The sequence below is a fragment of the Ciona intestinalis genome, chromosome 13 (assembly GCF_000224145.3).
Source record: "Ciona intestinalis chromosome 13, KH, whole genome shotgun sequence".
Taxonomy (NCBI): Eukaryota; Metazoa; Chordata; class Ascidiacea; order Phlebobranchia; family Cionidae; genus Ciona; species Ciona intestinalis.
The window spans coordinates 1185849-1212906 of NC_020178.2; the positions used below are offsets into that span (position 1 = coordinate 1185849).

Consider the following 27058-nt stretch of genomic DNA (forward strand, 5'->3'; position numbering starts at 1 on the left):
CAATTGCTCCAACCCAGTGGTCACTAATGGGTTGTCCAAATTATCAGCCATACATAAAAAAATCGGAAAAAAATAATCACCCACAAAGTAATACATGGTAACTCGTAAGCTGGCATGGGGGTTAAACCCGTGTGATAACGACTGTCGTTTTCCGGCCACGCGAGGATAAAGTAAGTTACATTCATTCATTCAACATGTATTAACACAAGCCATTCTTGGTTCTACCAATTACCTGCAGTTTATTTTAAACCCAATATCGTATCCTTTTGTAATAAATGTCCCATCTTCCCTCCCAGTTAAAGTTGATGATAAATCTAATGTGATTATCTTATGTTTGTAGTTGACAAAGAAAGGGGCGGGCAACGATTGTAACTGGGACTTCATCATTCGACCTGCTGATGTCTCCTTTGGATCATCATCAGATGTTAGACCTAGGAAGTGGTGGCAAGAGGTGTAGGGTTAGTATAGAGATTTTTGCAGAACTACTTGACTTTACTACGTGTGTGAATGAATGTTAATTTCTTCATTTCTGTATGGCAGGGCATCTACAGTCGTTATGACACAGGTGTTCTATTTCATACACCTCGTAACCGAGTTACCACAGATGTAACTTAGTGGGTGATCGTTTTTCTGTGTGTTAGTCAAAAGCGACCAATGGGTTGGAGCCATTGTGGTTAAGTGTCTTGCCCAATGACACATACGCCCACAGTTTACAGTTTGGGCCTTGATGCTGCTACCATTGTCAGCAATACCATATTACATCTACTGTCATTGCCCTGCCACGCAGGTAAAAACAAGTTACATTCATTCATATTTAAGCTTCAGATACACATGATGTACTAGCTAGCTTACCAATAACCCCAGCCACTCTTCCAGAGAAAGAGAAATGGTTATATAAATCTATGACGATCGTCACACTAAGCTCGGTTGCGTTACGGAACAACTGCTTGTAGTAAGAGCTTGACCATTGAAGGTCAACTAGTTTACTGTGAATGAAAATGTAAGGTTATATAAGACTCTAATATGGTATCATAATTGTTGAAGTACTTTAACTCTATAATTTTTCATATTTAAAGCTTTAAACAATAATAGGTTTCACCTTTTCAATCTTGCCATACCATTATAGGCATAACCCCTTAGTTTTTTATCATAATGATGATGGGGTATCCTGTTCATCTTCTGTTGGTCTGCACCAGCAAGATACTTAGCTTTCAGTACACCAGGGATTTCCACAGCAAGGCCCCAGATTTCTGAAGTCACCTTAAATGTAAGTTAATTCAGATTGTTTGATATCATAACTTTTTTTAGTCTCGCATGGTAGATCAACAACAGTTGTTATAACACAGTGTCCTGTTTCATACATCTCATGCCAGCTTACAAATTACCACGTATGTAACTTGTTTATCCTCGCATGGCTGAGCAACTACAAGCGCTATAGCACAGATATTCTGTTTCATACATTTTGTACCCACTTACGAGTTACCATGTATGTAACTTATGTGCAACAGCAGTCATTATAATAGGGTGTTCTGTTTCCTAAACCTCATGCCCGCTTACGAATTACCAGGTACGTAACTTTGTAGGTGATTGTTTTCATGTATGGCTGACATTTGACAATTTAAACAACCTGTTAGTGAGCACTGGAAAGCAGTTACGTTAAGTGTCTTGGCCAAGGTAACATTTATATGTATTTATGTATCACACTGATATAACATGGTGAACTTAACTTACTAATTATGCTTTACCTGGAAATCTACATCAATTGTAGCCAATTGCCCTCTTGATGTGTCTGTAGGGAAATATGATAAATTTAAGTTAGCTTAGTGGTGTAGGTTAACCTTGCAAGTTGGATAATTTTACAAAAAAGCCCACAATGGTAGCAGCTCCTATCAACAAGGAGCATCGAACCGGGTATCCTTGAGTTACAATACGAAGCCTCTATCCACTATGCCACAGTGTCAACTCATTTATATATGTTGTAAGATCCAGCACTGTTTTTCAGTCGTTACTGCTTGCATTGTATACTGGAAGAGACGTATGTGTCCTTGGGCAAAATACGTAACAGATAACGCTCCAAACCAGTGCCTACAAATTGGTTATAGCACCCTTAGTGTTGGGGTAATGGGCCAACTCTGTCCTAATTTTCAGACCCAATGGCATGGCCCACTGTAGAACCTCACCCATAAAGAACAGAATATACATGTTCAGTTCAATTAATAACTCCTACCTTTAAACACAGATCCAACAATAGTATCAGTGGTTGAGCATTGCAAGGGACCTGTACAAATGGATTTGATTGTAGTATTCATGAAATAGACGTGTCCACTACCATCAGGATTCCAGTTATTGACTTGGAATTTGTAACTTGGGATCGTCTTGTTCTGAAAAGTAAGCAAAGTGAATTTACTATGATATTAAATATACATTTAATGGTTGTTTTGTTAAGTTTTCTATAAAGAGTAGGATGGGGAAAGATGGGACACCTTTAGCACTTAATATCCAAATATCCTGATTGTGTTTTAAACAATTAACAACGGTCTATAGGATTCGTGGGGATACGGTTTTATAATTCTTTGAATGTTCTTTGTTTACCACCAAATTGGATGAGAAAATAGAATGAAAAGGTGTCCCATCTTTTCCCGCCTTACTATATATTGCGTTCGTCGAATACAACTTAACTTATATAAACACATGTAAAAAGTGGTGCAACCAATTCAAGGTTATTGTTTTGCTGACACTTTGTAAAACTAGCTGTGAAAAATACCGAAGTGTCGGTCAAATACAACTTAACTTATATAAACACCTGTGAAAAGTGGTGCAACCAATTCAAGGTTATTGTTTTGTTGACACTTTGTAAAACTAGCTGTCAAAAATAATAAAGTGTCGGTCAAATACAACTTAACTTATATAAACACATGTGAAAAGTAATGCAACCAATTCAAGGTTAAACAAAATGTATATCATAGTTACATAATAAACAATACATGCAGATTATAACTTAGTAACTTACCACAAAGTAAACAGTTTTTTCTTTTATTTTCAAAGCAATGTTGGGATAATTTTCAATATCAAAGTTACATCTCTTGTTATTGACTGTGTTTGCATCGTATACAATCGTCCCGCTGTAGTGTAATCTGGGCCAAGTCATATAACCTGTAGAATGTAATAGGGTGGTACATACACATATAGTAGGCTGGGGAAGATGGGACACTGTATATATTATATATATATAGTGAAGTGGGGGAAAATGGGACACCTTTAGCACATAATTTCCAAATAACCTAATCATGTTTTAAAAAATTAACAACGGTCTATCTATAGGAGTCGTGAGGATGTAGTTTTATATTTCTTCAAATGTTCTTTGTTTATTACCAAATGGGACGAGAAAGTAGAATGAAACGTTGTCCCATCTCCCCCCGCCCTATTATACATATAGTAGGGTGGGGAAAGACGGGACACCTTTAGTGGTAATCTTTACAAAAAAAGCGTTAACAGATTATTGCTTACTTGGACAAAATTCTGGAAAACATGGTTTGGTTTCGACTTTTTGCTCGCAGTTTATTCCTGAACATTTCCAACGGCGAGTGGCAACCCCCGAACCACACGTCACACTGCAGGATGACCACGTGCTCCAACTGTCCAATGAGATTGCTGCAATTAAAATCAAATAAATTGACCAAATGATCGCCAAATACATTTAAACAAATTAGCACATAAACCAGATTGCCAAACAGCTACAAAACATAGCACATTAACTCGAATATTCGCTGATTATTTAAACAAATTAGAACACTGTGAATGCTAATTTGAACTTGGCATTTTCCCGTCAAAGTACTTAATGTTCTCTTTAGTGTATTACAATACCTTACGCCCCTACGGTTCCTATAAGCTACAACGCGCTACAGTTTTAAAGCTATAATATACCATATTTCCCAAAGCTGCAATATGCTATTGTACGCTTATACAACTTAAGAGGAAGTTCCAGGCGTTCGTCCTGTTGGCACAATCCCTAGTGCGTGAGAATTGCAATACAACAATAAACGTTCAGACGACCGAAGTAGTTACAAACCGGGTAAACAATAGGTTTTGTTGAACATAAGTACGCGTAGGCCAACTTTCCACATTAACTTACGTGCTACAATTTTAGGCAACGCAATTTTGAAATATATGTTCGGGTTATTAAATCCGTTACATGGAAGGACACCTTGTTATAACGACTGTCCCGTTACTTCATGCCTGATAAGTGACGTTCATTGTTCATTAGAATTAGGCCTATGTACGTTTGAAATCCGAACCAAAGAGAAATTATTCTGACATATAGTAGAGTGGGGAAAGATGGGACACCTTTAACACATAATATCCAAATACCCTGGTCGAGTTTTAAACAATTAACAACGGTCTGTGGAAGTCGTGAAGATACGGTTTTATAATTCATTGAATGTCCTTTGTTTACTACCAAATAAATAGAGAAAACTAAACGAAAAGGTGTCCCATCTTCTCCCCACCCTACTATATATAAACACATGCGCACAAATCGAGCCCCAGTGCGCATGCGCAGATATATCACTTACTTGAACGCGTTGCACCACAGCAAACTATCAAACTAACATCCAGAATAAAAACGAAACCAAATCGCCATCTCATATTCCTTTCGATTTCCGAACAAATCTACTGTATAATATACTGCATACGTTAGCAGCCCCGATTCTGTCTAAAGCACAATACTTTTTAATTCAATAGCTCAATCTATAGTTTCCACTGGGTTTCCAAAATTATAACTACACATAAAACACGTATTGAGTTTCGTTTTGGGAGATCTAGGAAACCTGTTGTACACTAAAGCTGCCCACAGTTATATAGGAAGTTGTTCGGAACAGCCGGCGGTTTATTCGCGTGAAATCTGCACGGAGCCGAGGAAAACTCGATTATTATCCAAAGCCTTTATACAGATAGGCGCCTCTGGTATAGGATAGATAGCCTGAGAAATAAACGCACAGGGCCCAACAGGGGATTATTGCCGGACACATAGAATAGAGAAACAATACTAAACCCCCTTGGTGTTTTGAGTTTAGTTTTAGTTTGAAGAAAATGTTTGTATCGATCAGGATTGTTGTGTTGGCCTGCCTTGCAATGCCAGTGACTTGCTTCGGTAAGTAAGTGTCGTTTAAGGGATAGTAGCGTGAGGGAAGATGGGACACCTTTACATTCTATTATTCTGCCCTATTAGGTAGTAAACATATAAATATAAAACCGTATGGCCACGAGTTTCGGTCTCGACCATTTGTTTGGCGATCATTTGGTCAATTTATTTGAATTTAATTGCAGCAAGCTCATTGGACAGTTGGAGCACGTGGTCATCATGCAGTGTGACGTGTGGTTCGGGGGTTGCCACTCGCCGTTGGAAATGTTCAGGAATAAACTGCGAGCAAAAAGTCGAAACCAAAGAATGTTTTCCAGAATTCTGTAAATACTTGTACATACCAACGATATACTGTTATATATTGCAAACGTGCACGTTTTATAAAGCTTCGATGAATAAGTATAAGGTTTTTTATCAACTCCTTCGCTTTTCCAACCCACTAAGCACACTGCTACAGTAAATTCTGAAGCCTTTCCTTGGACATGGTGAAACATACAATCGTTATCTACTAACTAGCTCTCTAAAAAGTATGGGCGACGGTAAGAGTTAAGATTTTAGTAAAACACACGATTAGATTACAAAACCCGGTAAAAATACCGCTGTATAAGTTGCGCTATTATCTTTTAACACGATGCTTTTTATTTGAATGATCAATACACTATATTTGGATGGCGTATTAGTAACTTGTAAGCGGACACAAGCTGTACGAAATACAACACCCGTGTTATAACGAATGTCGTTGCCCCGGTACATTAATTCATTTGTTTGCCTCTCATTATCAAAAAGATGTTGTTTTTTTGCTACAGGCCCCTTCTCTTCGCTGAGGATTCACTTTGGTTCTAAGCCAATCATTGACGTCATTTTTCCTGTATAAAACACGAGTGCATACACCCTGAACCACACATCATACTGCATGATGATCACGTGTTTAAACCCTGGCCAATAAGATTGCTGAAAATAAATGCANTGAAAGTTAACTTGGTACCTTTTCAATTTACTTTTTAAACTATTCAGTTTAGCCTACAGCCAAGAGTTTGTTAGTCTGTGTCGCAGGGTATACGTTCATACTACGAAAAAGCTATCCAGCAAATGCGCAAGGCTTGTGTTATATATAGTAGGGTGAGGGAAGATGGGACTCCTTTCACACATAATAACCAAATATCCTTATCGTGTTTTAAACAAAAGTTGTTAATTGGTGCTAAATAAACGATTAGGATATTTATATGTTACGTGCTAAAGGTGTCCTGTCTTCCCCCACCCTACTGTATATAGACGTGATAACACAGCTTGTCAAACCACAGTGCGCATGCGCAGATATATTACTTACTTGAACGCGTTGCACCACAGCAAACTATCAAACTAACATCCAGAATAAAAACGAAACCAAATTGCCATCTCATATTCTTTTCGATTTCCGAACAAATCTACTGTATAATTTACTGCGTACGTCAGCAGCCCCGATTCTGTCTAAAACACAATACTTTTGAATTCAATAGCTCAATCTATAGTTTCCACTGGGTTTTTAAAAATTATAACTACATATAAAACACGTATTGAGTTGCGGTTTGAACGATATAGGAAACCTGTTATACACTAAAGCTGCCCACAGTTATATAGGAAGTGGTTCGCAACAGCCGGCGGTTTTATTCCCGTGAAATCTGCACCGAGCCGAGGAAAACTCGCTTATTATCCAAAGCCTTTATACAGATAGGCGCCTCTGGTATAGGTTAGATAGCCTGAGAAATAAACGCACAGGGCCCGGCAGGGGATTATTGCCGGACATATAGTATAGGAAAACAATACTAAACCGCTTGGTGTTTTGAGTTTGGTTTTAGTTTGAGGAAAATGTTTGTACCGATCAGGATTGTTGTGTTGGCCTGCCTTGCAATGCCAGTGACTTGCTTCGGTAAGTAGATATGTCTGTAGTAAGTCGCCATATGCGACTTCTTGTTGGGTTTAAATGCCTATTGTTCCAAGCGTGGTCAGGAAACGGTTAAGATGTTTTTCACATTAAAACTAGGTATAATATTCTTACGTTGTACGCCTATGATGCAATAGGTTTTAATTTATATGACTCTTCTATTACAATAAAGAGAATATTAATAAACAATAGGGAGGCCCAGTGGTCTATACTAACTTTGGGGTTTAGTATACTCTGCTATTATAATGCACATGGTTTATCCATACGAACATAAACTCGTGTATCTATTTTCCTGGTGTACAGTTGTTGTTTAACTTAATGAATGAAGCAGTAAGAACTACATTTAATCAAGAACAAAACCGAAAAAATGACAGCCTTTATGGAACATCGAGAGAATAGAAGCTATATGTGTTGATATAGTAGGGTGGGGGAAGTTGGGACACATTTGAACTCTATTTTCTCGTCCAATGTGGTAGTAAACAATGAACTTTCAAAGAATTATAAAACTATATGCCCAAGTCTCCCATAGACCGTTGTTAAAAAACACGATCAGAATATTCGGATATTATGCGCCGAAGGTGTCCCATCTTCTCCCATCCTACTATATGCTTGTTTTGTGGCTGATTGGCAATCTGTTTTCTGCTCTGATTTGTTTTCAATGTATTTGGCGATCATTTGGTCAATTTATTTGAATTTAATTACAGCAGTCTCATTGGACAGTTGGAGCACGTGGTCATCCTGCAGTGTGACGTGTGGTTCGGGGGTTGCCACTCGCCGTTGGAAATGTTCAGGAATAAACTGCGAGCAAAAAGTCGAAACCAAAGAATGTTTTCCAGAATTTTGCCCAAGTAAGCACCTACAGAACTGATTACCTCATAAGCGGCACGAGGTGTATGACATAGGACACCCGTGTTATAATGATGTCGTTTCCCCACCACACGAAAATAAAAAAAAGTTATATTCTTTTGTTTTAGGATACTCGCTTGATTATAAAAAAAATGATAATATTTTTCCATAGGCTACCTCTCTTGGCCAAGGATACACTTTGGCGGTACACTTGTAATGGACGCGAACACGATAAATAATAAAAGATGCAACTACCAGAACGAATACTTTTCCAATATAGCGGCCAAGATTAAGGAAAAGTCAATTAGTGTTGTTGTAAGTTTGAATGTTGAAGTCCCCTAAACATTGTTTATTTTATATTTTTATTGTTTTGGCGCAAAATATCGGGGAACTACCTATTTAAATAAACTACATGCTTATTGTTAAAATACATTTTTCTAAAGATTATAAAGTAGTTATTTGTTTGTGTTAGGACCAATTACACCCAATTAACCTAATAAATACACAAATAATGACTATAGGGTATCTTACAAGCAACATTTCTGTATTTTTTCTGTAAAAAACAGTAGTTCTATACTTCTATATCCTTTTAAAGGCAATGCCATTAATTGTTATTTTCTATACAAAAACAAAAATTTCTGTTATTTTTTCTTTACAAAACAGCGTACATTAAGCCTACAAAAAAGTTTCATTGGTTTATTTCTTTTTCAGAATGACAAATACACACATTACATGTTCCGTATTAATAACTGGAATCCTGATGGCAGTGGACACGTCTATTTCATGAACTCAACGGTCAAATCCATTTGTACAGGTCCATCACAATGCTCTACTACTGATACTATTGTTGGATCTGTGTTTAAAGGTAGGAAATATTGACATAGAGTTGCAATAGTGAAAAGTTTGTTAAAAAAAACTGAAACTTTTATTGGTGTTTTTGGCATTATAAACTAAGTTAACTAAACAAAAACCTTCATTTTCCCATCTCTATTTGACCTTTAATACCCCCATATAGAGATTACTAGAGGCCAGCTTGCCACAATTGATCCAGACTGGCAAGTAACTGTAGAAGTATGGGGGTTAACAGTTCAAATCCCTGGTGTGCTAAAAGGAAGGTTGCGACCAGGATCTGTGCAGCAGGAGGGTGGCCGCGTTATGCATGCTAACAAGAAGATCAAGGGTTATGCTATTGGTGGCCTAGGAAGGTTTAAAACGTGAGTTGGGTCATGAGACATATATATATATATATATTGTAAGAAATATCTCCCTTTTTAACCTTTAAAACTGGTTTTACTGCGATTATACATTTATGGTTTGAAAACTACCGCAAAACAAAAGTGTTTGTGTTGATATATTATCATCAAATTTGGTGACTGGGACAAAAAAAAAACACATTTTCAAAACATTTAAATCGTTTGTTTTGTCCAATGATTATTATACAAAAAAACTGCAAAACATGATTGAATCTTAAAATGCATAATCTTAAGTATTTCTACTCATTGAACGTATTTTTATTTAAGTTTGTTTTCCTAGAAAAGTTGAAAATATAACATGGGAAAGTTCACATTACAAGTCTATGTTCAACAATGCTGAGGAACTATCAATGATTTATGTCATTGATCTCTTTAATCAATTCTCATTCTCATGCAGAATGGTGGGGACATTGGGTAAGATGAATGTAAATGAATAAATGTAACCTATTTATCCTCGCCTTGCCAGAAAACAATAGTCGTTATACCACGGGTGTTCTGTTTCAAACAACCACTAATGTATTTAGGCTACATGGCTGTTATGTTTAAGACTGACCAGATGTTGTACCTAGGTTTATGGTAATACACGATATTCAACAAAAGGGCACCGTGAATTTAACGTCTAATTACCAGTTGTGCAACCATTAATGTATTAAGTATACATATACGTCATTATGTTTATGTAAAGTCCGACCAGAATTCTATGTCTTATGTACCCAGGTTTGTATAGCTAATGTGTCACTAAATTTTGGCACTATGTATTTCAAGATCTATAATAATAACATTTCTACAGGTTTAACTTCTCCTGATGACCCAAATGAAATAACAGCTGGACGAATGTTGAAGTCAACAATACACGCGATACCAACTCCTTTCTTTGTTAATTATAAGAAGAAGGTAATTACCATGGACTTCAGTGGTTCTTTTCATGGCAAAATGAACGGCCACATAAACTCACAAGGGGTGGATCTTGCTATAAAGATTAACTGCAGGTATTTCTGTTGCCTGGAAGCTCATTATTAAAAACCTCATATTAATTATGTTTATTGTATATGTATCTAACTATCTAAAGTCTATTGGTAACAGTTTATGATATATAATATGTTTCCTGTTAACTAACTAACTCATTATAGAATAAATGAGCTTATTTCTCATCTCGTGGTCGGAAAATGACAGTCGTTATAACATAGGTGTTCAGTTTCACACACCTTGTGGCCGCTTAAGAGTTACCATGTATGTTACTTTTTGGGTGGGTACTGTTCTGACAAACATGCTGCATAATATGTTTTTAACATACCTTTGCAATAATGTCAACAACATACCAACAGGTTCAAGCTCATTTTTACATTTAGATTGATATATTTAGCACTTATACCAAATATTACCATATTTTCTAATACTTCACAGATACCCACTCATATACCCCCCTAATGTGTGCCCACACGGTCACCATAAAGTGGGATCAACCACTGTGTATTACATCACGCGCAATGGCGACTTATCTTCCAAATACTTTGGGACAAACATGGATTGGTATTTTAAATACGGTGGAATAGTTGACGTGGATATTTCTCATTTGTCTTTAAGATGGAGAAACTTGATTAAATTTCACGAACTTATTCTGCTGAGAGCTGGCCGGGGGTAAGTATGGCTTTGGTTTAATAAGTAGGGTGGGGAAAGATGGGACGCCTTTTTCGTTCTGCTTTCTCGTCCCATTTGGTAGTGAACAAAGAACATTCGAAGAAACATTAAACTGTATTCTCACGATTCCCATGGACGGTTGTTAATTGTTAAAAACACAATCAGGATGATTTGATATTATGTGCTGAAGGTGTCCTGTCTTCCCCCACCCCACTTTATTATAAGGGGGTTGACTAAATTGTCCCCATACACAAAAACAATACTTACGAAAACTTTTATCTCTATTTGTTTTTTGTTCAACTTTATGCCAACCAGTGTTTTAAAAACTGCCATACATATTACAGGTTTGAAACAATAATTGCAAAGGAATACATGAAAGGGATCACCATTGGTGTTTCAAACCAACTTGCTATGCGATTAAACAATGGCCAGACCAAGAAATATATCGCTTATGCTTCAAGGTTTAATAAACCAATGCCAGGAGTTGAGATGAAGTTTACAAATGTTCCAATGAATGCAACAACTGACTGTAATAGACCTGATACATGTAAATTGTAAGTTAAATTAAATTGTGGTTTGCATTATCTCTTCTACATGTTTAAACCTATAAGTTGTTTATATATTCATGCGTAGCTTGTCAAAACTGTGGTTCTGTTGTTTTTTAGTTGCTGTTTATGTATTTTCTTACTTATTCACATAAGAACAGAACACTTCTGTTATAACAACTGTCATTTTTCAAGTCATGGAAGATAAAACATGTTATCTTTATTCATTTACATACACGATAACTCGTAAGCCGCCACGAGGTGTATGAAACAGAACACCTGTGTTATACTGACTGCTATTTCCCCGCCACGACAGTATAAATAAACTTCTCGCGTTGCGTTTCCCGCCACGCGAGATAATAAAGCGTGTATAAACAAGTTTTTCTTCCACTTAATCAAAATATATTCCACAGACCACTGTCCCTTCCTGCTGATGTAATCCACACATCTTCCAACACCAGCCTTACCAACTACGAAGGAAAAATGATCTTCAATATTTCTGCATTAAAATCACCAGGCAATCCTCGAGGGTGTGGATTAGATGGGCAGTTATATATTCTTATGCTGGAGATGTCGTAAGTTTGTAGATGTGTTGAAATGTGCTGAATTTGTTAATGTTATATTATATATATATATGTAAAATTGTGCTAATCATTTTATATATGTGCTAAATTCGTTAACATGTGCTCAATTGGGCTAAATGTGTTGGACAAAAAATGTTAAATGGTTGCTAAATGTGTTTTAAAGTAGTTTTCTTTTAATTACCTCTTAATTTGTTTAAAATTATACACAATTCAACAATAATCACCCACAAAGTAACATACATAGTAACTCGTAAGCTGCAAAGCGTATGAACATCTGGGTTATAATGACTGTCGTTGCCCTATCATGCGAGAATAAGTCTGTTACATATGAGTAACTTGTAAGCTGGCACGAGGTGTATGAAACAGAACACCCATGTTATAATGACTGTTGTTTTCCAGCCATGCGAGCATAAAGCAAGTTAGATTCATTCAGTTAATTGATACTGCATTGTGGCTTGTGGGTTGAGCAGACACGCTTTTATTTGATACAAAGATAACTGGAAATTAATGTTATGTTTGGTACTTTGCCAGTTTGCCACATACCTTTTAAAAACTATAAAAAAAAAAACTGTAGAAAAAGGTTGTATTATGCTGTTGAAAAACAACGTCATGTTGATCTTATATCTTGTACAGGTGCACAATAGGCGGGTATAAATATACTTTTAAGAATGGACAGTTTGGAGGAACACTTCTTCATAAGATGGTTCATCCTTCGGAATTTGTATTGACACTTGCTCCATTAGTGAGGATTTATAATGAAGTAGAAGTGAAGGAATGTCCAACGTGGCAAGATATTAAAGGTATTGTAATGTGTTGTACACAATATGTAGATTTGTAATGTGTTGTACAGTGTAAGTGGTGTATTAAAACATCTCATGCTCACTGTCGAGTTATAACATGGGTGTCTTCTTATACACCAGACACACATGGCGTATTCATACACCTCATGTTCACTGTCGAGTTATAACATGGGTGTCTTCTTATACACCAGACACACATGGCGTATTCATACACCTCATGTTCACTGTCGAGTTATAACATGGGTGTCTTCTTATACACCAGACACACATGGCGTATTCATACACCTCATGTTCACTGTCGAGTTATAACATGGGTGTCTTCTTATACACCAGACACCCATGGCGTATTCATACACCTCATGTTCACTGTCGAGTTATAACATGGGTGTCTTCTTATACACCAGACACACATGGCGTATTCATACACCTCATGTTCACTGTCGAGTTATAACATGGGTGTCTTCTTATACACCAGACACCCATGGCGTATTCATACACCTCATGTTCACTGTCGAGTTATAACATGGGTGTCTTCTTATACACCAGACACACATGGCGTATTCATACACCTCATGTTCACTGTCGAGTTATAACATGGGTGTCTTCTTATACACCAGACACCCATGGCGTATTCATACACCTCATGCTCACTGTCAAGTTATAACATGGGTGTCTTCTTATACACCAGACACACATGGCGTATTCATACACCTCATGTTCACTGTCGAGTTATAACATGGGTGTCTTCTTATACACCAGACACACATGGTGTATTCATACACCTCATGCTCACTGTCAAGTTAGATTACTTTCATGTTTATCCTTTGCGTGGGAAACCAAGGGGTTTAATACACGGGTGTTTCACACAATACATGGTGGCTTCTTAAACGTATTTGTTTTTTAGTTATATTTAAACCATCCTAACCCACAGTACCACATTATTTTTTCTTCCTAATATTTATAAAACATCTGCGCCTCTAAACATACTTGTACACCTGTGCCTGTGGTTCTATCCCACCTAACCCCATACCTTCCACAGGCATCCTCACCCAGTATTATAACTTATACCCCGTAATGTCAAAGAATGGGATAATCAATCTACATAATTATATGGAAGTGAAACAGAAGTCACAACTTATAAGAATTGCTATGTTTCAAACTGACTTTGAAGACCCAAAGTAAGTATATGAAATGACAATATAAGCTTATATACCTTATATGTAAGCATGTATTATATATAATTCAGATGTATATTATACATACATGTCGAATAATGTTGCTTGTTACATAACAAAGCATGATTATGACAGATACATGCCAGCTTCACGTGATTTATCGCTGAGTAAGCAGAAATTAATCTGGAACTGGATGCAATGTGGGATGAAGTATGGGAATGAAACTGAAGGTATGTATAAAGTAGACAAAATGTGGCAGAAATCCGACTCTAACTGCAGTGAATTTCTAAGTCTATTGTATGTGACTACACAGTAAGCGTGAGGTTTTTGTCTCTTACAAGTAAAAATTTTACATTTGTTTTATTGACAGATAAAGATGTCTGTCACCCCTCTGTTGTCGGTGAGAATATGAAAAAGTTGAAGCTGTATTTACAAAAAGCAGTTAACCTCGAGCTAACCACAATCCCCCCATACTTCACTGCATGGTTAAGTTTACAAACTGAATATGCAAGGAATCTAAAAGTAGCAAGACAAATAAAGTCAATCTACACCGAAGAGATGTTGCATATGTCTATTGCTGCCAATATTCTTAACTCAGTAAGTTAATATTGAAATAGTGAGCATGAGGTGTATGAATACACCATGTGTGTCTGGTGTATAAGAAGACACCTATGTTATAACTTGACAGTCAGCATGAGGTGTATGAATACACCATGTGTGTCTGGTGTATAAAAAGACAACCATGTTATAACTTGACAGTGAGCATGAGGTGTATGAATACACCATGTGTGTCTGGTGTATAAGAAGACACCCATGTTATAACTCAACAGTGAACATGAGGTGTATGAATACACCATGTGTATCTGGTGTATAAGAAGACACCATGTTATAACTTGACAGTCAGCATGAGGTGTATAAATACACCCATGTGTGTCTGGTGTACGAGAAGACACTCATGTTATAACTTGACAGTGAGCATGAGGTGTATGAATACACCATGTGTGTCTGGTGTATAAGAAGACACCTATGTTATAACTTGACAGTCAGCATGAGGTGTATGAATACACCATGTGTGTCTGGTGTATAAAAAGACAACCATGTTATAACTTGACAGTGAGCATGAGGTGTATGAATACACCATGTGTGTCTGGTGTATAAGAAGACACCCATGTTATAACTCAACAGTGAGCATGAGGTGTATGAATACACCATGTGTGTCTGGTGTATAAGAAGACACTCATGTTATAACTTGACAGTGAGCATGAGGTGTATGAATACACCATGTGTGTCTGGTGTACGAGAAGACACTCATGTTATAACTTGACAGTGAGCATGAGGTGTATGAATACACCATGTGTGTCTGGTGTATGAGAAGACACTCATGTTATAACTCGACAGTGAGCATGAGGTGTATGAATACACCATGTGTGTCTGGTGTATAAGAAGACACCCATGTTGTAACTCAACAGTGAGCATGAGGTGTATGAATACACCATGTGTGTCTGGTGTATACGAACGAAGCTTATTTTTAATCTGAATACAAAGTAACATACATGGTAACTCGTAAACTGGCACGAGGTGTTAAACCCGTGTGATAACGACTGTGGTTTTCCGGCGATGCGAAGATAAAGTAAGTTACATTCATTCATTCGAATACTAAACTACTACCTACACAGATAGGAGGAACAGTGAACCTCACCAACATAGAAGAGATTCCAATCTACCCAACCAAGCTTGGCAGTGGTTCCTTTTTTGAACTTGCACCCGGTTTGCAAGTCACGCTACAGAAGTTCTCCAAGGGCCTAATAAAGGATATTTTCATGGAGATTGAGCTTCCATCACCTGATAGAGACAGAAAGGTGAGGACAAGTTGGCATAAAAATTGTACATGTACTTATACATCAGACACATCACTGAATAAATATAACTTCTTTTTCCTTCTGTGGAAACGACAGTTGCTGTTACACGGACAGTTTCAGTTGATATAAATGCATATTTGTAACCTATTAATTGTTCCTTAGAGAGGCAACAGTCATTATAAATAACACAGGTGTTCTGTTTCCTACACTTTGACCTTGTGCCCGCATACTAGATACCATTTATGTAATGTTGTGAACATAATTTAGATTGTTTATATACAACGTAATTTGGTGTTAGGTGAAGAAGCGTTTCTAGTAACTTTTATCTTACAATATTATGCAAAAGGTTGAAAAGAATATCAGAAAGAAGGGAAAAACATTAATTTATGTTTGTTAATATTTTCACAGGACTTTAAACAAATAGTTGGTTTATGGAAGAGACTGCCAGTGCAGGGTAGTGGGGGAACTATATCTACTAATATGGATCAACTGTTGCAAGAATTCGAGGGAGAAGTTGTTGATGAAAGTTATGACGACAACCAAGAAACTTTGGGCGCCACTGAAAAGTTACAACTGCAGAGGAAATGGGAAAGAGTAAAAAACCATGCGAGTAAAATGTTAAAGATATCTCCATATGGTATAAACACTATTGGATCTTTGTACACAAAAATAACATTGTTTCTAACTGCTTTGGAGTCATGCGCTAAAATTGATGGGTTAAACAATATTGGGCCTGGAACTATATTTGTAGGCGATCCAATTAAACAGTTGAATATGTCATATTGGTATAATCCCGCGATGGTCAGTGATTTGAAAACTGTGTCTAAGTTTTGGAGTTCTGAGATGTCAAAAGAAGAACTCGTTCTCAACGAAAGACAAACAAGTTTCAAGATCAAGAGAGTTGAGCGAGATTCTTTTCCTCCAGGATCAGATCTTGTCTCTCCTCTTTTCCCCATCACTGATCTTAAGTCTGCCATTCAAGGGGTTGTTGAGATCATTTATCAGGGTGAAGGGGGAAGTCCATGTTCACCCTTCAAGTCAACCAAGCCTGGTGGGACTCTGTCACTCCAGACTTCTCATTATGTGAGGTTCATGGAAATTGTACATGGTCGGACGTTGGGTTCAAATGAAAAGACCATCGGTTGACAGTGGGATATCATGTTTGAACCTCACACTTTTCGACTGTCCAAACAAACTCAAAAGTGATGAAGCTTTCTGCTTTGCAGGGGATGAAATAGCTTTTTATGAAGATGGTGTATGGCCAATAGTAAGCAACCCCACACCAACCATGTACAAACCAGGGACAGATGCTCACCATTTTAACCATCAGTTTAATATTCAATACACAAGATTACTTTTCTGTTTAGAATCTGCATTTGGTGGAAACCCGTCTAAAATGCGGTCATGCATGAGCTACATGTACGACCTGATAATCACGGGCAAACGATTGGTCAGATCACCAGTGGGTGTCACTAAAGATACATTTATTACGCAACCAACTTGCTCAAACTGCCACGCTTCTCCTACTTGGGATTTTATTCGTGACAAGTCAGAACGAAGTGGATTCCCTTTGATTATAGGATGATATAATGTAATTGTATTTATTATATTGGTACATTATCAAAAAAACCTGTTTTAATATATAGGTTCAATACCTGAAACACCTATCTACTAAAGTTAAGTTTAGCACATCATTCTGTATGTAGATTGTTGCATACGTTGTTATTGTGTTAAATTTCTTCCTATTAGTGCACCAATACCATAGATTTTATGACATGGCTATTATTTTTAAACTTTACTAAACTTTTGCCAAAACTTGTATAAACTAAAATGTTTCGCAGCCTACTTCATTTGTTGTCTGGTGTTATTTTAGCATTGTATATTTGTTTTTTTTATTGATATATACACCAACTTTCTGCCCAAACCACATAAAAACCAAAACCCACATTGCCAAGACTACCCTTGTTATTACTTTTAAATGAGAAAAAATGTTGGGAAATGGAAACACAAAAGTAAAAAGAAAAAATTAAAAGCTCCTGCTTTGAACTAAAGTACTTTTGTTAAATGTTTTCTCAATTTAACTGTGCAATAGAAGTAAGCAAAGACTAAAGTGCAATACAGCTTGTACATTTTGGTGTTGTGTATTGTGGTGTTATATAGTACTGTGGAAAAACGGGACACTTTTAGTACATAATATCTAAATATACTGATCGTGTTTTAAACAATTAACAACTGTCAATGGGAGTCGTGATAATCTGGTTTTGTTTTTTTATCAAATTCTTTTTGTTTATTACCAAATGGGACAAGAAAGGAGAATAAATAGGTGTTCCTTCTTCTCCCACCCTACTATGTATTCAATAACTTTCAGATAATATTTTGTTGCATCCAATGCAGGGGTTACAAAGATCATGCTGCAAAATATCATTTAACTTTGGAAATGCAAAGCAACCAGTATGTCTGACAATTTAGACAACTCATTAGTGCACTGTGTTACACCAATACACGTTAAGTGGACATAAACACTCACAACGCTAGCATGGACTGGTTTGAATTTACCACCTTTATGAGCAGGCGCACTAACCATTGCGCCTGGGATTCAGAATATGCTATTGAATATTTGGTTACACACAAGTCAGGAAATAATTCAACCTAACTTCACGGAACTTGTGCAACAATTCCCCCTTCCTTATTAGCAAAAGCCTGCCTACATGAGACACTCTAAGCTACCGCAGCACGTATTCAATATGTTATGCAAGTGGTTTAGCCATTACCAGGAGCTGTATCACTATCACCAGTTCCTTATTGACAGCATATTCGTTTATGAGTCAGAGTTTCTGGATAATATGTTACAGAGTCGACTTTGGGATGTAGAAACAGCAGCACTTGCATGGAATAAAAGGAAATGTAATGACGTTTAAACGTCCCATTCCAGTGAGATTCTTAGTACTTATTGATAGAGAATGCGAATTTCTGGCGATGGAAGTGAACCAGAAAGCAATTGTTTTATAACCCCTTTGCTGAGCATCGTTTTTCTTTAATAGATATTTGGACACGTTGCTGTTATGAATTCTAGCTATTTGCTTGATATAGTTTTTGCGTTTGGAGTCGTTATTTCAGCGGTACAATCATGTAAGTGTATGTATAATGTATTTGTGAATATAAATTGTATTAATCCTCTTATGGGCCATGGTGGGCAACGATAGTGGTTAAAACACGGGTATTCTATTATTTACATCTCCTGGTCGCTTACGAGTTACCGCGTATGACGGATACAGGCGGTATTACAAGTGTGAGTTATGTGTTTCTGCCTGCGCTGCTGTTCTCTTATTTTGCTGGACCTAATGTTGTCAGCTATTTTAAGTTAGTCACTACTATATAGTGCATTTTGCATGTCTATTTTTAATATTTGCTATTTTTAATAATTGAAATTCTGAAAATGCCGCTTATTTAATTGAATTTAATTGCAGCAAGCTCATTGGACAGTTGGAGCACGTGGTCATCATGCAGTGTGACGTGTGGTTCGGGGGTTGCCACCCGTCGTTGGAAATGTTCAGGAATAAACTGCAACCAAACAGTCGAAACCAAACCATGTTTTCCAGAATTTTGCCCAAGTAAGCCACGTAAATATGAATGTAAATGTAACTGGCTTTATCCCCGTGTGGTGGAGCAATGACAACTGTTATTACATGGGTGTTCTGTTTTATATACATCATGTATCCGCTTACGAGTTACCACGTATGGAACTTTGTGGGTAATAGTTTTTGGGGTATTGTAGCAACAGTAGATACAATACAGGTATGCTGAAACAATTATTCTGGCCTGCTCTGTTCAGGAAAGATCTGGTGCTATAAAAATCTAACATACAAAAATCAAGTCCAACCAATTGTTTATATGTGTAAAAAATCAAAAATATATATATTTCGCCTAAATGGCATCATCAGTCTACCATTTACACGAAAACCTTCGTAACTATGCAGGTTACTTGACCTGGCCCCGGATAAATTTCAGCGGTACAATGATACTCGACCCTAACACTGTAAACAATGATCGCTGCAGTTACCAAAACTCAGCCTTCTCAGATCAGTATATACATCCCACGAACGTATTGTTGGAAAGGAAAGTAAGCAGAAAATGTGTAACTTTGTTAAATACATAAGTTGTGGTAAAGTAACATGTAATGAATGAATATAACTCACTTTATCCTCGCATAGCCGGAAAAATACAGTCGATATAACACAGGCGCCAATTATTTTACTTTGTGGGTGATTAATTTTTTGGATTTTTTATGTGTGACTGATAAATTTGACGACCCATTAGTGACGACTGGGTTGGAGCAATGCGATAAAGTAACATGGCGTTGAAGGGGCAGAGGATTTTTAGGGTGTTTAAATAGAATTAATGGAACTTATTTATCTTTATACGCATGTTGTGGAAAAGTAACATGGCATTAAGGTGCTGCTTAACATTCTATGTCAAAATATGGCCTTTGCCTAAATTAAATGAATGAATAAATGTGACTTATTTATCCTGGTGTGACGGGACAGTAACAGTTATTTATCTTGGTGTGACGGAACAATGACATAATCAAACATGAGTGTTCTGTTTCATACACCTCGTTCCTTCTTACAAGAGCTTAAAAAGACACTTACAAGGCAGATTTCTAAAACAGTATCGGCGATAAGCCTTGAATCAATGTCCTACTGACTCCTACATATGTAGAATGTTAAACTACGACGTACATAAAGACAGAGTAGGATGCAAGTCCCATCATATGAACATTTATATATTGGTGTACTATCACACAATTACAGATACTGAATTGGATATGCTGCTTATAAGCAATTAGACCAATAATATCATTCAACTTTTGCCTAAACATATACCTTACAGAACTCAACGTTTGTTCGGTATAAATCCTCCTTGAATAATTGGAACACTGTTGGGACCGGACATGTCTACTTTGTCAACACTACGGTCAAATCAATTTGTACTGGACCAGGATCCTGTAAAACCAAGCTTGATTTGATTGGGTCGCCATTTAAAGGTAATGTTTTCTGCTGGAATTCACTTATGAGTTGTCTGTTTTGTAAGCTATATATTAAAAAAAACTCCCCCTCATTCCAAATTAATCACCTACAAAGTTACATACTTGGTAATTTTTAAGCGGGCACGAGGTGTATGAAACAGAACACCCGTGTTATAATGACTGTCGTTGCCCCAACACACAAGAATAATTAAGTTATATAATGTTGATTGTAAAATGCCCCTTTACACCCGGCACCATGTACTTTCACCATACATACTTTAAATATGAGATAAATTGATTCTATTCTAAGAGGGTGATGTTCTTGTCAAGGACCTGGTATTAATGCCAGAGTTCCCTACTCCAACATTGTATATGCACATTCTATTCTATATGGCTGAGGTCCTACAGTGAGGCATGCCGTGGGACCTGGGATTTAGGCCAGAGTTGACCAATTACCCCAACATTGTATATGCACATTCTATTCTATATGGGTGAGGTCCTACAGTGAGGCATGCCGTGGGACCTGGGATTTAGGCCAGAGTTGACCAATTACCCCAACATTGTATATGCACATTCTATTCTATATGGGTGAGGTCCTACAGTGAGGCATGCCGTGGGACCTGGGATTTAGGCCAGAGTTGACCAATTACCCCAACATTGTATATGCACATTCTATTCTATATGGGCGAGGTCCTACAGTGAGGCATGCCGTGGGACCTGGGATTTAGGCCAGAGTTGACCAATTACCCCAACATTGTATATGCACATTATATTCTATATGGGTGAGGTCGTACAGTGAGCCATGCCATGGGACCTGGGATTTATGTCAGAGTTGGCTCTTACCAAACACCCAGGAAGCTTCATATTAGTCAAAGTAAATTATTATTCACATTATTCAATTTTCAAAATACCACAGAGACAACTCGTGGCCAGCTGTCGGACATTGACGTAGATTGGCAAGTTTCATGTGAAGTGTGGGGTCTGGGGGTTGAAATACCTGGTGTATTTAAAGGCAAAGTTGAAGGTGCTTCTGCATGGTTAGAAGACACAAGGACAGCTAAAGTTGACAAAAAGGCTTATGGTTACGCACATGGTGGACTTGGAAAGTTTAAATCGTAAGATTTGTTTAATCATTAATTTAAAAAAAAAACAAAATGGTAAAAACTTTAATCACCTACAAAGTTACATATGTGGTAACTCGTAAGCTGGCACGAGGTGTATGAAACAGAACACCAGTGTTATAACAACTGTCGTTGTCCTGCCATTATGTTGCGACTCGTAAGCTGGCATGAAGTGTATGAACAGCCACGTTATAACAACTGTCGTTTTCCTGTGAAGTTAAATAGATTACGTTAATTCAAAACCATTTACCCACAAAGTTAGATATGTTGTAATTTGTAAGCAAGCACGAGGTGTATGAAACAGGACATACATGTTATAACAAGTGCATTGCCTCGCCACTAAGCTCAAATCAAGTTAGGCGTTGGTGAATGCTGAAAGCTCTCCCAGTCGGTGGGGTGAAGCTCTATTCCATTTGTATTGTAATTTCTTTTCTTGTTTAATAATATTTTCTCTTGGGTGGAGTGAAGGTAAATTCAATATAATGTTATTATAATTTTTTTTTAATAATGTTTTATTTACAGGAAAATACATAGCATTAAATGGGAGAGTTCATTGTACCAGGAATTGTTTAAAAACCGAAGTGTCTTGTCGCTTGTATACAACATTGATAGATACAACATGTACACGCTAAAGACTCGGGTTACTGGAACTGTAGGTACGATTGCTATGAGTATATAAACGTTTGTAATGAATGTAACTTATTATCCTTATGTGTTGGAGCAGTGACAGTCATTATAACACAGGTGTCCTGTTTTCTACACCTCATGCTTACTTAGGAGTTACCGTGTATATAACTTTGTAAGTGATTATTTTAAGCATTGTAGCGTGGAAACAGTTATTATAACACAAGTGCTCTGTTTTAAACACCTCATGCCAACTTACAAGTTACCACATATGTAACTTTGTGAGTGATTATTTTTTCGGGAGATTTATGTCTTACAAAACAACCAACTCGTAAGTTAATTTCAGCTGAAAACATTACCGCACGTAACTTTGTGATTTTTTACAAGGTCTTACTTCACTTGATGATCCGATTGAAGTGACAGCCGGTCGCTTATTGGTTAGACCCGCCACAAGAAAGCTACCAGCTCCTTTTTTTGTGCATTACAAACATAAAGTTATAACAATAGACTTCTCCTCTGGGTTAAAAAGCACAAAAGATGGAGATATGATTCCAAGACACTTAGATCTGGCCGTTAGACTGCGTTCCAGGTACGATTCGGACAATGCTTGTTGAACTATCATGAATGTGAATGTAACTTACTTTATCCTCGGCCGGAAAACGAAAGACATTTTTTACACAGGTTTAACACCTCCTGCCAGTTTACAAGTCTAATAGTTTACATGTCCTGCCAGTTTACATGTCTAATATCTGATAATTTGGACAACCCATTAGTGACAACTGTACAATAGACTAGACTCTAGGTGCCGATAAGCTGTAGTCTGTAGTTAGCACGTTTGCTTAAGCCTAGAGATGATGGGTAAAAGACTAGACACTGCTACTTTTATAACTATTCTTGGGCAAGACACTTTAACGGAAGTGGTAAACTGGTAACGCATACCCAATCACAAGTGTATGAAACAGAACACCCGTGTAATAACGACTGTTGCTGCCCCAATAAACAAGGATAAATAAGTTAGAATTATTCAAATACTCAGTACTTAACATTAACACGTGAAACCACTAACCTATTATTAACTGTAACCTACATCACAGGTTTCCATTCCTATACCTACCCCATTACCACAGTCGTATAATATACATTGGTTCGGTCCCGTACTACTTAATCACGCGCAATGGCGACTTATCTTCCAAATACTTTGGGACAAACATGGATTGGTATTTTAAATACGGTGGAATATTTGACGTGGATATTTCTCATTTATCATGGGGAGAAATGGAAATACTTAAGTACCAGGAGTTAAATGTGGTTAAAGAGCACAGTAACGGGTAAGTATATATATAACATATTGTTTTTATTTCTTGGAATACAGTAGAAAAGATCAAATTAATTAATACAATAAGAAGAAGAAAGTTATAACAAAAGTATATATGTTATATACACACTGCTTGTAAAAATTACTTGAGTAAAATGTCAAATAAAAGCATCAATTAACACATGTTTAGTTATTTAGTCAATTTAATTAATATGTAAAGAAAAGATAAGTTGTACATACACAGCTTATTATAATTGCAAAAAGCTTAATTTTATATTGTGCTTTTTGCGGTGATTTTATGGTTATCTATAACGGGGTAATTTTTTTTTGTTGGTTTGATCTTTGCTGCTGTTTATGAGCCATAGAAACCCCGAGTGGTCCAATCTATTGATAATGTTTGATGAAGTAAATATAAGCTATTTACTCCTTCACACAGAAGGAAATCGCAAACAAAACCTAAGAAGTTCGTTTAAATTTATTGCGAAAGTCACCGCTTTTGCTCGATTTTGGAAACAAGATGGCGACGGTTGGGCTACTTGGTGTTTTTACAACTCTAATTTATGATAAACAAAATTGATAAACAAATAAATAAATATATGGTATGTTTATTGCAGCACTTACAGTTTATTAAAAGAAGAGAACTTCCAGGGTGTGCAATTTAGTATGTCCAACCAAATGTCAATGCGACTAAATGTTGGACAATCCAAGCAATATGTCTCGTATGCATCAAGATATAACAAACCCCTCGTGAATGCAGAGATGGAATATTTTCCTTCTGAACAAAGTGGCTTGTCAGATTGTGACAGAAACTGTAGCATGTACGAGTTATTCTGTTGTTTATTATGGTTATTCTGTATGATTATTTCGTATTCTGTAGCAAAATAGTTGGCGCCCCTGCTGCTGGCTTAAAGTTTGTGGGTTCGAGGCTTGTCACTGCTACCATTGTGGGCGTGTGTATCTTTGGGTAATACACTTAACGGCAATCGCTCCAACCCAGTGGTCACTAAACTGTCAGCCATCCATTATATAAAAATGAAAACATAACCTTAAAAGTAATATATATAACCCACAAGTTACATATGTGATAACTTTTAACTTGTAAGCGGGCACGAAGTGTATGAAACAAAACACCGTGTTATAACAAAAAACAACTGTCGTTGCCCTGTCACATGAGGATAAATAAGTTACATACAAGGTAACACGTAAGCCCGCACGAGGTGTATGATACAGAACACCCGTGTTATTGCGACTGGCATTGCCCTGCTACGTAAGAATATGCAAGTTCAATCATTTAACTTTGTGCCAACAGGAAGCTGTCGGTTCCTACCGATGTTATTTTGGTTCAACCCCTATCTCGCTACACTGACTATTCTGGTAGGATTATACATAATGTAACTGCTGTGAAGAATCCCAATTCACCAAGAAGTTGTGGAATTGATGGCCAATTGTATGTTATGGGAATCATAGTAAAGTAAGATATACTTGTTATGTGTTGTCGCAATGCATTATCTATTAAAAATATGTCGCAATGCATTATCTTGGTGGCAACATTTATATATTTTTACAGGTGTTTAAGTAAGTGCATTTTATGTCAACAAAACAATAACTTTAACGTGGTTGCACCACTTTTCACAGGTGTTTATATAAGTTAAGTTGTATTTGACCGACACTTCAAAGTTATTGTTTTGTTGAGACTTTGTAAAACTAGTTGTCAAAAATAAGTTGTATTTGACCGACATTCATTTTTTTCAGAGTCAAGATATCAGGGGTAGAATATAGTTACATAGTTAAATCAGAAACCCCTAAGAATGTGAATGTAAAACTATATAGTCCCCACCATTATGGGCTCATACGTGTCTATGACCAGACAGAGGAGATTGTTTGTCCAACCTGGATGGATGTAAGAGGTATGTATGGTCACAATTATGATTAGATGTACAGATTTTCAATGGTTGTATTTTAATATTGTTGACGTATGCAATCCATTAGTGATCACTGGGTTGAAGCAATGTCAATTAGGTGTCTTTCCCAAAGACACACACACTTATCATTATCCAGCATTGAACCCGGTATCTTATGGTTATAATACATGTGCCTAACCACTAAGCCATGGTGATAGATTTTGTCAACATATTACTTTAAACCAGCATTTCTTAAACTGGGGTAAATTTAGCTACCAATTGAAATCCACATCAGTTGACGGGACAGAAAAATTGTGCCAGTTGTAGTACTTTATCAGACATTAAACAATTCATTGCCAAAACCAGACGTTAAACACAAGCGAAAACAAGCGTATCCGTTGCAATAATTATAACTGATGTAATTAGTTGTTTTCGCTTTTTAATAAATCAGTGGCATATTACATACTGGGGGTAAATCTGATAAGCACCTTTGTTAAAAGGGTAAAGCATACCAAAAAGAACCACTTCTTTAGACACTGTTTGTATTTTAGCAATACTTAGCACCCTAGACAAGATTTGAACCCAGTATCCAAGCAACATGATTTTATTTCCAGAGATATTCCATCGTTATTACAACCTTTACCCAATCATGTGGAAGAATAAGATTATTAACCTTCGATCATATGATGAAGTGCGGAGAAATTTTAAGATGTTGCAAATCTCAATGTTTGAGAGGGATTTTGATAACGCAAGGTAGGGTAATGATCATTATTGTGGTTAACAATGCATTAACAACAACAACGTTACATACGTGGTAATATGTAAGAGGTCATGACATGTATGAAACAATCTAAACAGATAATTTGTCTTCAGGCTTAAAAAAGTTCCATTTATTTATAAAAATAATAACAATCACCAACAAAGTTACGTACGTGGTAATTCATAAGCTGGCACGTGGTGTATAAACACCCGTGTTATAATGACTCGTTGCCCCCCTACAAGGATAAATAAGTTTCATTCATTTTATTAAGTTGCAATCTTTTATAATGTTACTTGTTGTCAAATAATGTTGCTTGTTACATAACAACGCATGATTATGACAGATACATGCCAGCTTCACGTGATTTATCGCTGAGTAAGCAAAAATTAATCTGGAACTGGATGCAATGTGGAATGAAGTATGGGAATGAAACTGAAGGTATGTAGGCAGCGGGCCTTAAAATCTAGTGAGGTCCATGCAGTAGTACCCTGTGTGTTGGTGTAATGAGCCAACACTAGGTTATATCTTGGGTATGATGGCCTAGAACTCT

The 27058-nt window shown here is 36.8% G+C and overlaps 3 protein-coding genes and 3 long non-coding RNA genes across 8 annotated transcripts in view; 5 read left to right on the top strand and 1 right to left on the bottom strand.

Annotated features, from left to right (window-relative positions):
- LOC113474817 overlaps window positions 1-846 on the top strand; it is a 1701-nt gene extending 855 nt beyond the window's left edge. The window contains exons 2-3 of the long non-coding RNA XR_003396512.1: window positions 341-458; window positions 541-846. This is a non-coding gene — a long non-coding RNA (uncharacterized LOC113474817). The remainder of the gene's footprint in view (window positions 1-340; window positions 459-540) is intronic.
- Window positions 1-6675, bottom strand: part of LOC100181841 — a 14572-nt gene extending 7897 nt beyond the window's left edge. For 2 of the 3 annotated variants that reach the window (XM_018814566.2, XM_026837297.1), the window contains exons 1-8: window positions 4572-4791; window positions 3508-3651; window positions 3011-3153; window positions 2228-2381; window positions 1746-1789; window positions 1100-1260; window positions 853-986; window positions 233-431 (exon numbers count right to left, since the gene is read on the bottom strand). In XM_018814566.2, coding sequence (XP_018670111.1) covers window positions 233-431; window positions 853-986; window positions 1100-1260; window positions 1746-1789; window positions 2228-2381; window positions 3011-3153; window positions 3508-3651; window positions 4572-4644 — 1052 coding nt within the window. In that variant the 5' untranslated portion in view covers window positions 4645-4791. Of the gene's footprint in view, window positions 1-232; window positions 432-852; window positions 987-1099; window positions 1261-1745; window positions 1790-2227; window positions 2382-3010; window positions 3154-3507; window positions 3652-4571; window positions 4792-6467 lie in introns of those variants that run through there. The other variant, XM_026837298.1, reaches the window with a different exon arrangement.
- Window positions 1181-3583, top strand: LOC113474816. Its single transcript, XR_003396511.1, has 4 exons — window positions 1181-1267; window positions 1584-1674; window positions 2240-2388; window positions 3496-3583. It is a non-coding gene; the product is annotated as an uncharacterized LOC113474816 (long non-coding RNA).
- On the top strand, window positions 4822-6114 carry LOC101243489. The gene is made up of 2 exons (XR_003396510.1): window positions 4822-5149; window positions 5326-6114. It is a non-coding gene; the product is annotated as an uncharacterized LOC101243489 (long non-coding RNA).
- Window positions 6676-6821: 146 nt separating the features above from the next.
- LOC100184225 lies at window positions 6822-17896 on the top strand. Its single transcript, XM_002124716.5, has 16 exons — window positions 6822-7046; window positions 7766-7909; window positions 8080-8222; window positions 8619-8772; window positions 8923-9121; window positions 9441-9574; window positions 9951-10149; window positions 10565-10798; window positions 11143-11352; window positions 11757-11918; window positions 12561-12727; window positions 13767-13905; window positions 14038-14132; window positions 14273-14499; window positions 15579-15761; window positions 16170-17896. The coding sequence occupies exons 1-16, from the start codon at window positions 6986-6988 to the stop codon at window positions 16905-16907; spliced, it is 3189 nt and encodes a 1062-aa protein (XP_002124752.2). The 5' UTR covers window positions 6822-6985; the 3' UTR covers window positions 16908-17896.
- A 508-nt stretch (window positions 17897-18404) lies between these two features.
- The window catches only part of LOC100183538, a 14990-nt gene continuing 6336 nt past the window's right edge, over window positions 18405-27058 (top strand). Inside the window, exons 1-9 of the mRNA XM_026837336.1 lie at window positions 18405-18890; window positions 19229-19372; window positions 19739-19881; window positions 20652-20805; window positions 21704-21902; window positions 22431-22564; window positions 22920-23121; window positions 23627-23860; window positions 24462-24665. Of these exons, the coding sequence (XP_026693137.1) occupies window positions 18824-18890; window positions 19229-19372; window positions 19739-19881; window positions 20652-20805; window positions 21704-21902; window positions 22431-22564; window positions 22920-23121; window positions 23627-23860; window positions 24462-24665 (1481 nt within the window). The 5' untranslated portion in view covers window positions 18405-18823. The remainder of the gene's footprint in view (window positions 18891-19228; window positions 19373-19738; window positions 19882-20651; window positions 20806-21703; window positions 21903-22430; window positions 22565-22919; window positions 23122-23626; window positions 23861-24461; window positions 24666-27058) is intronic.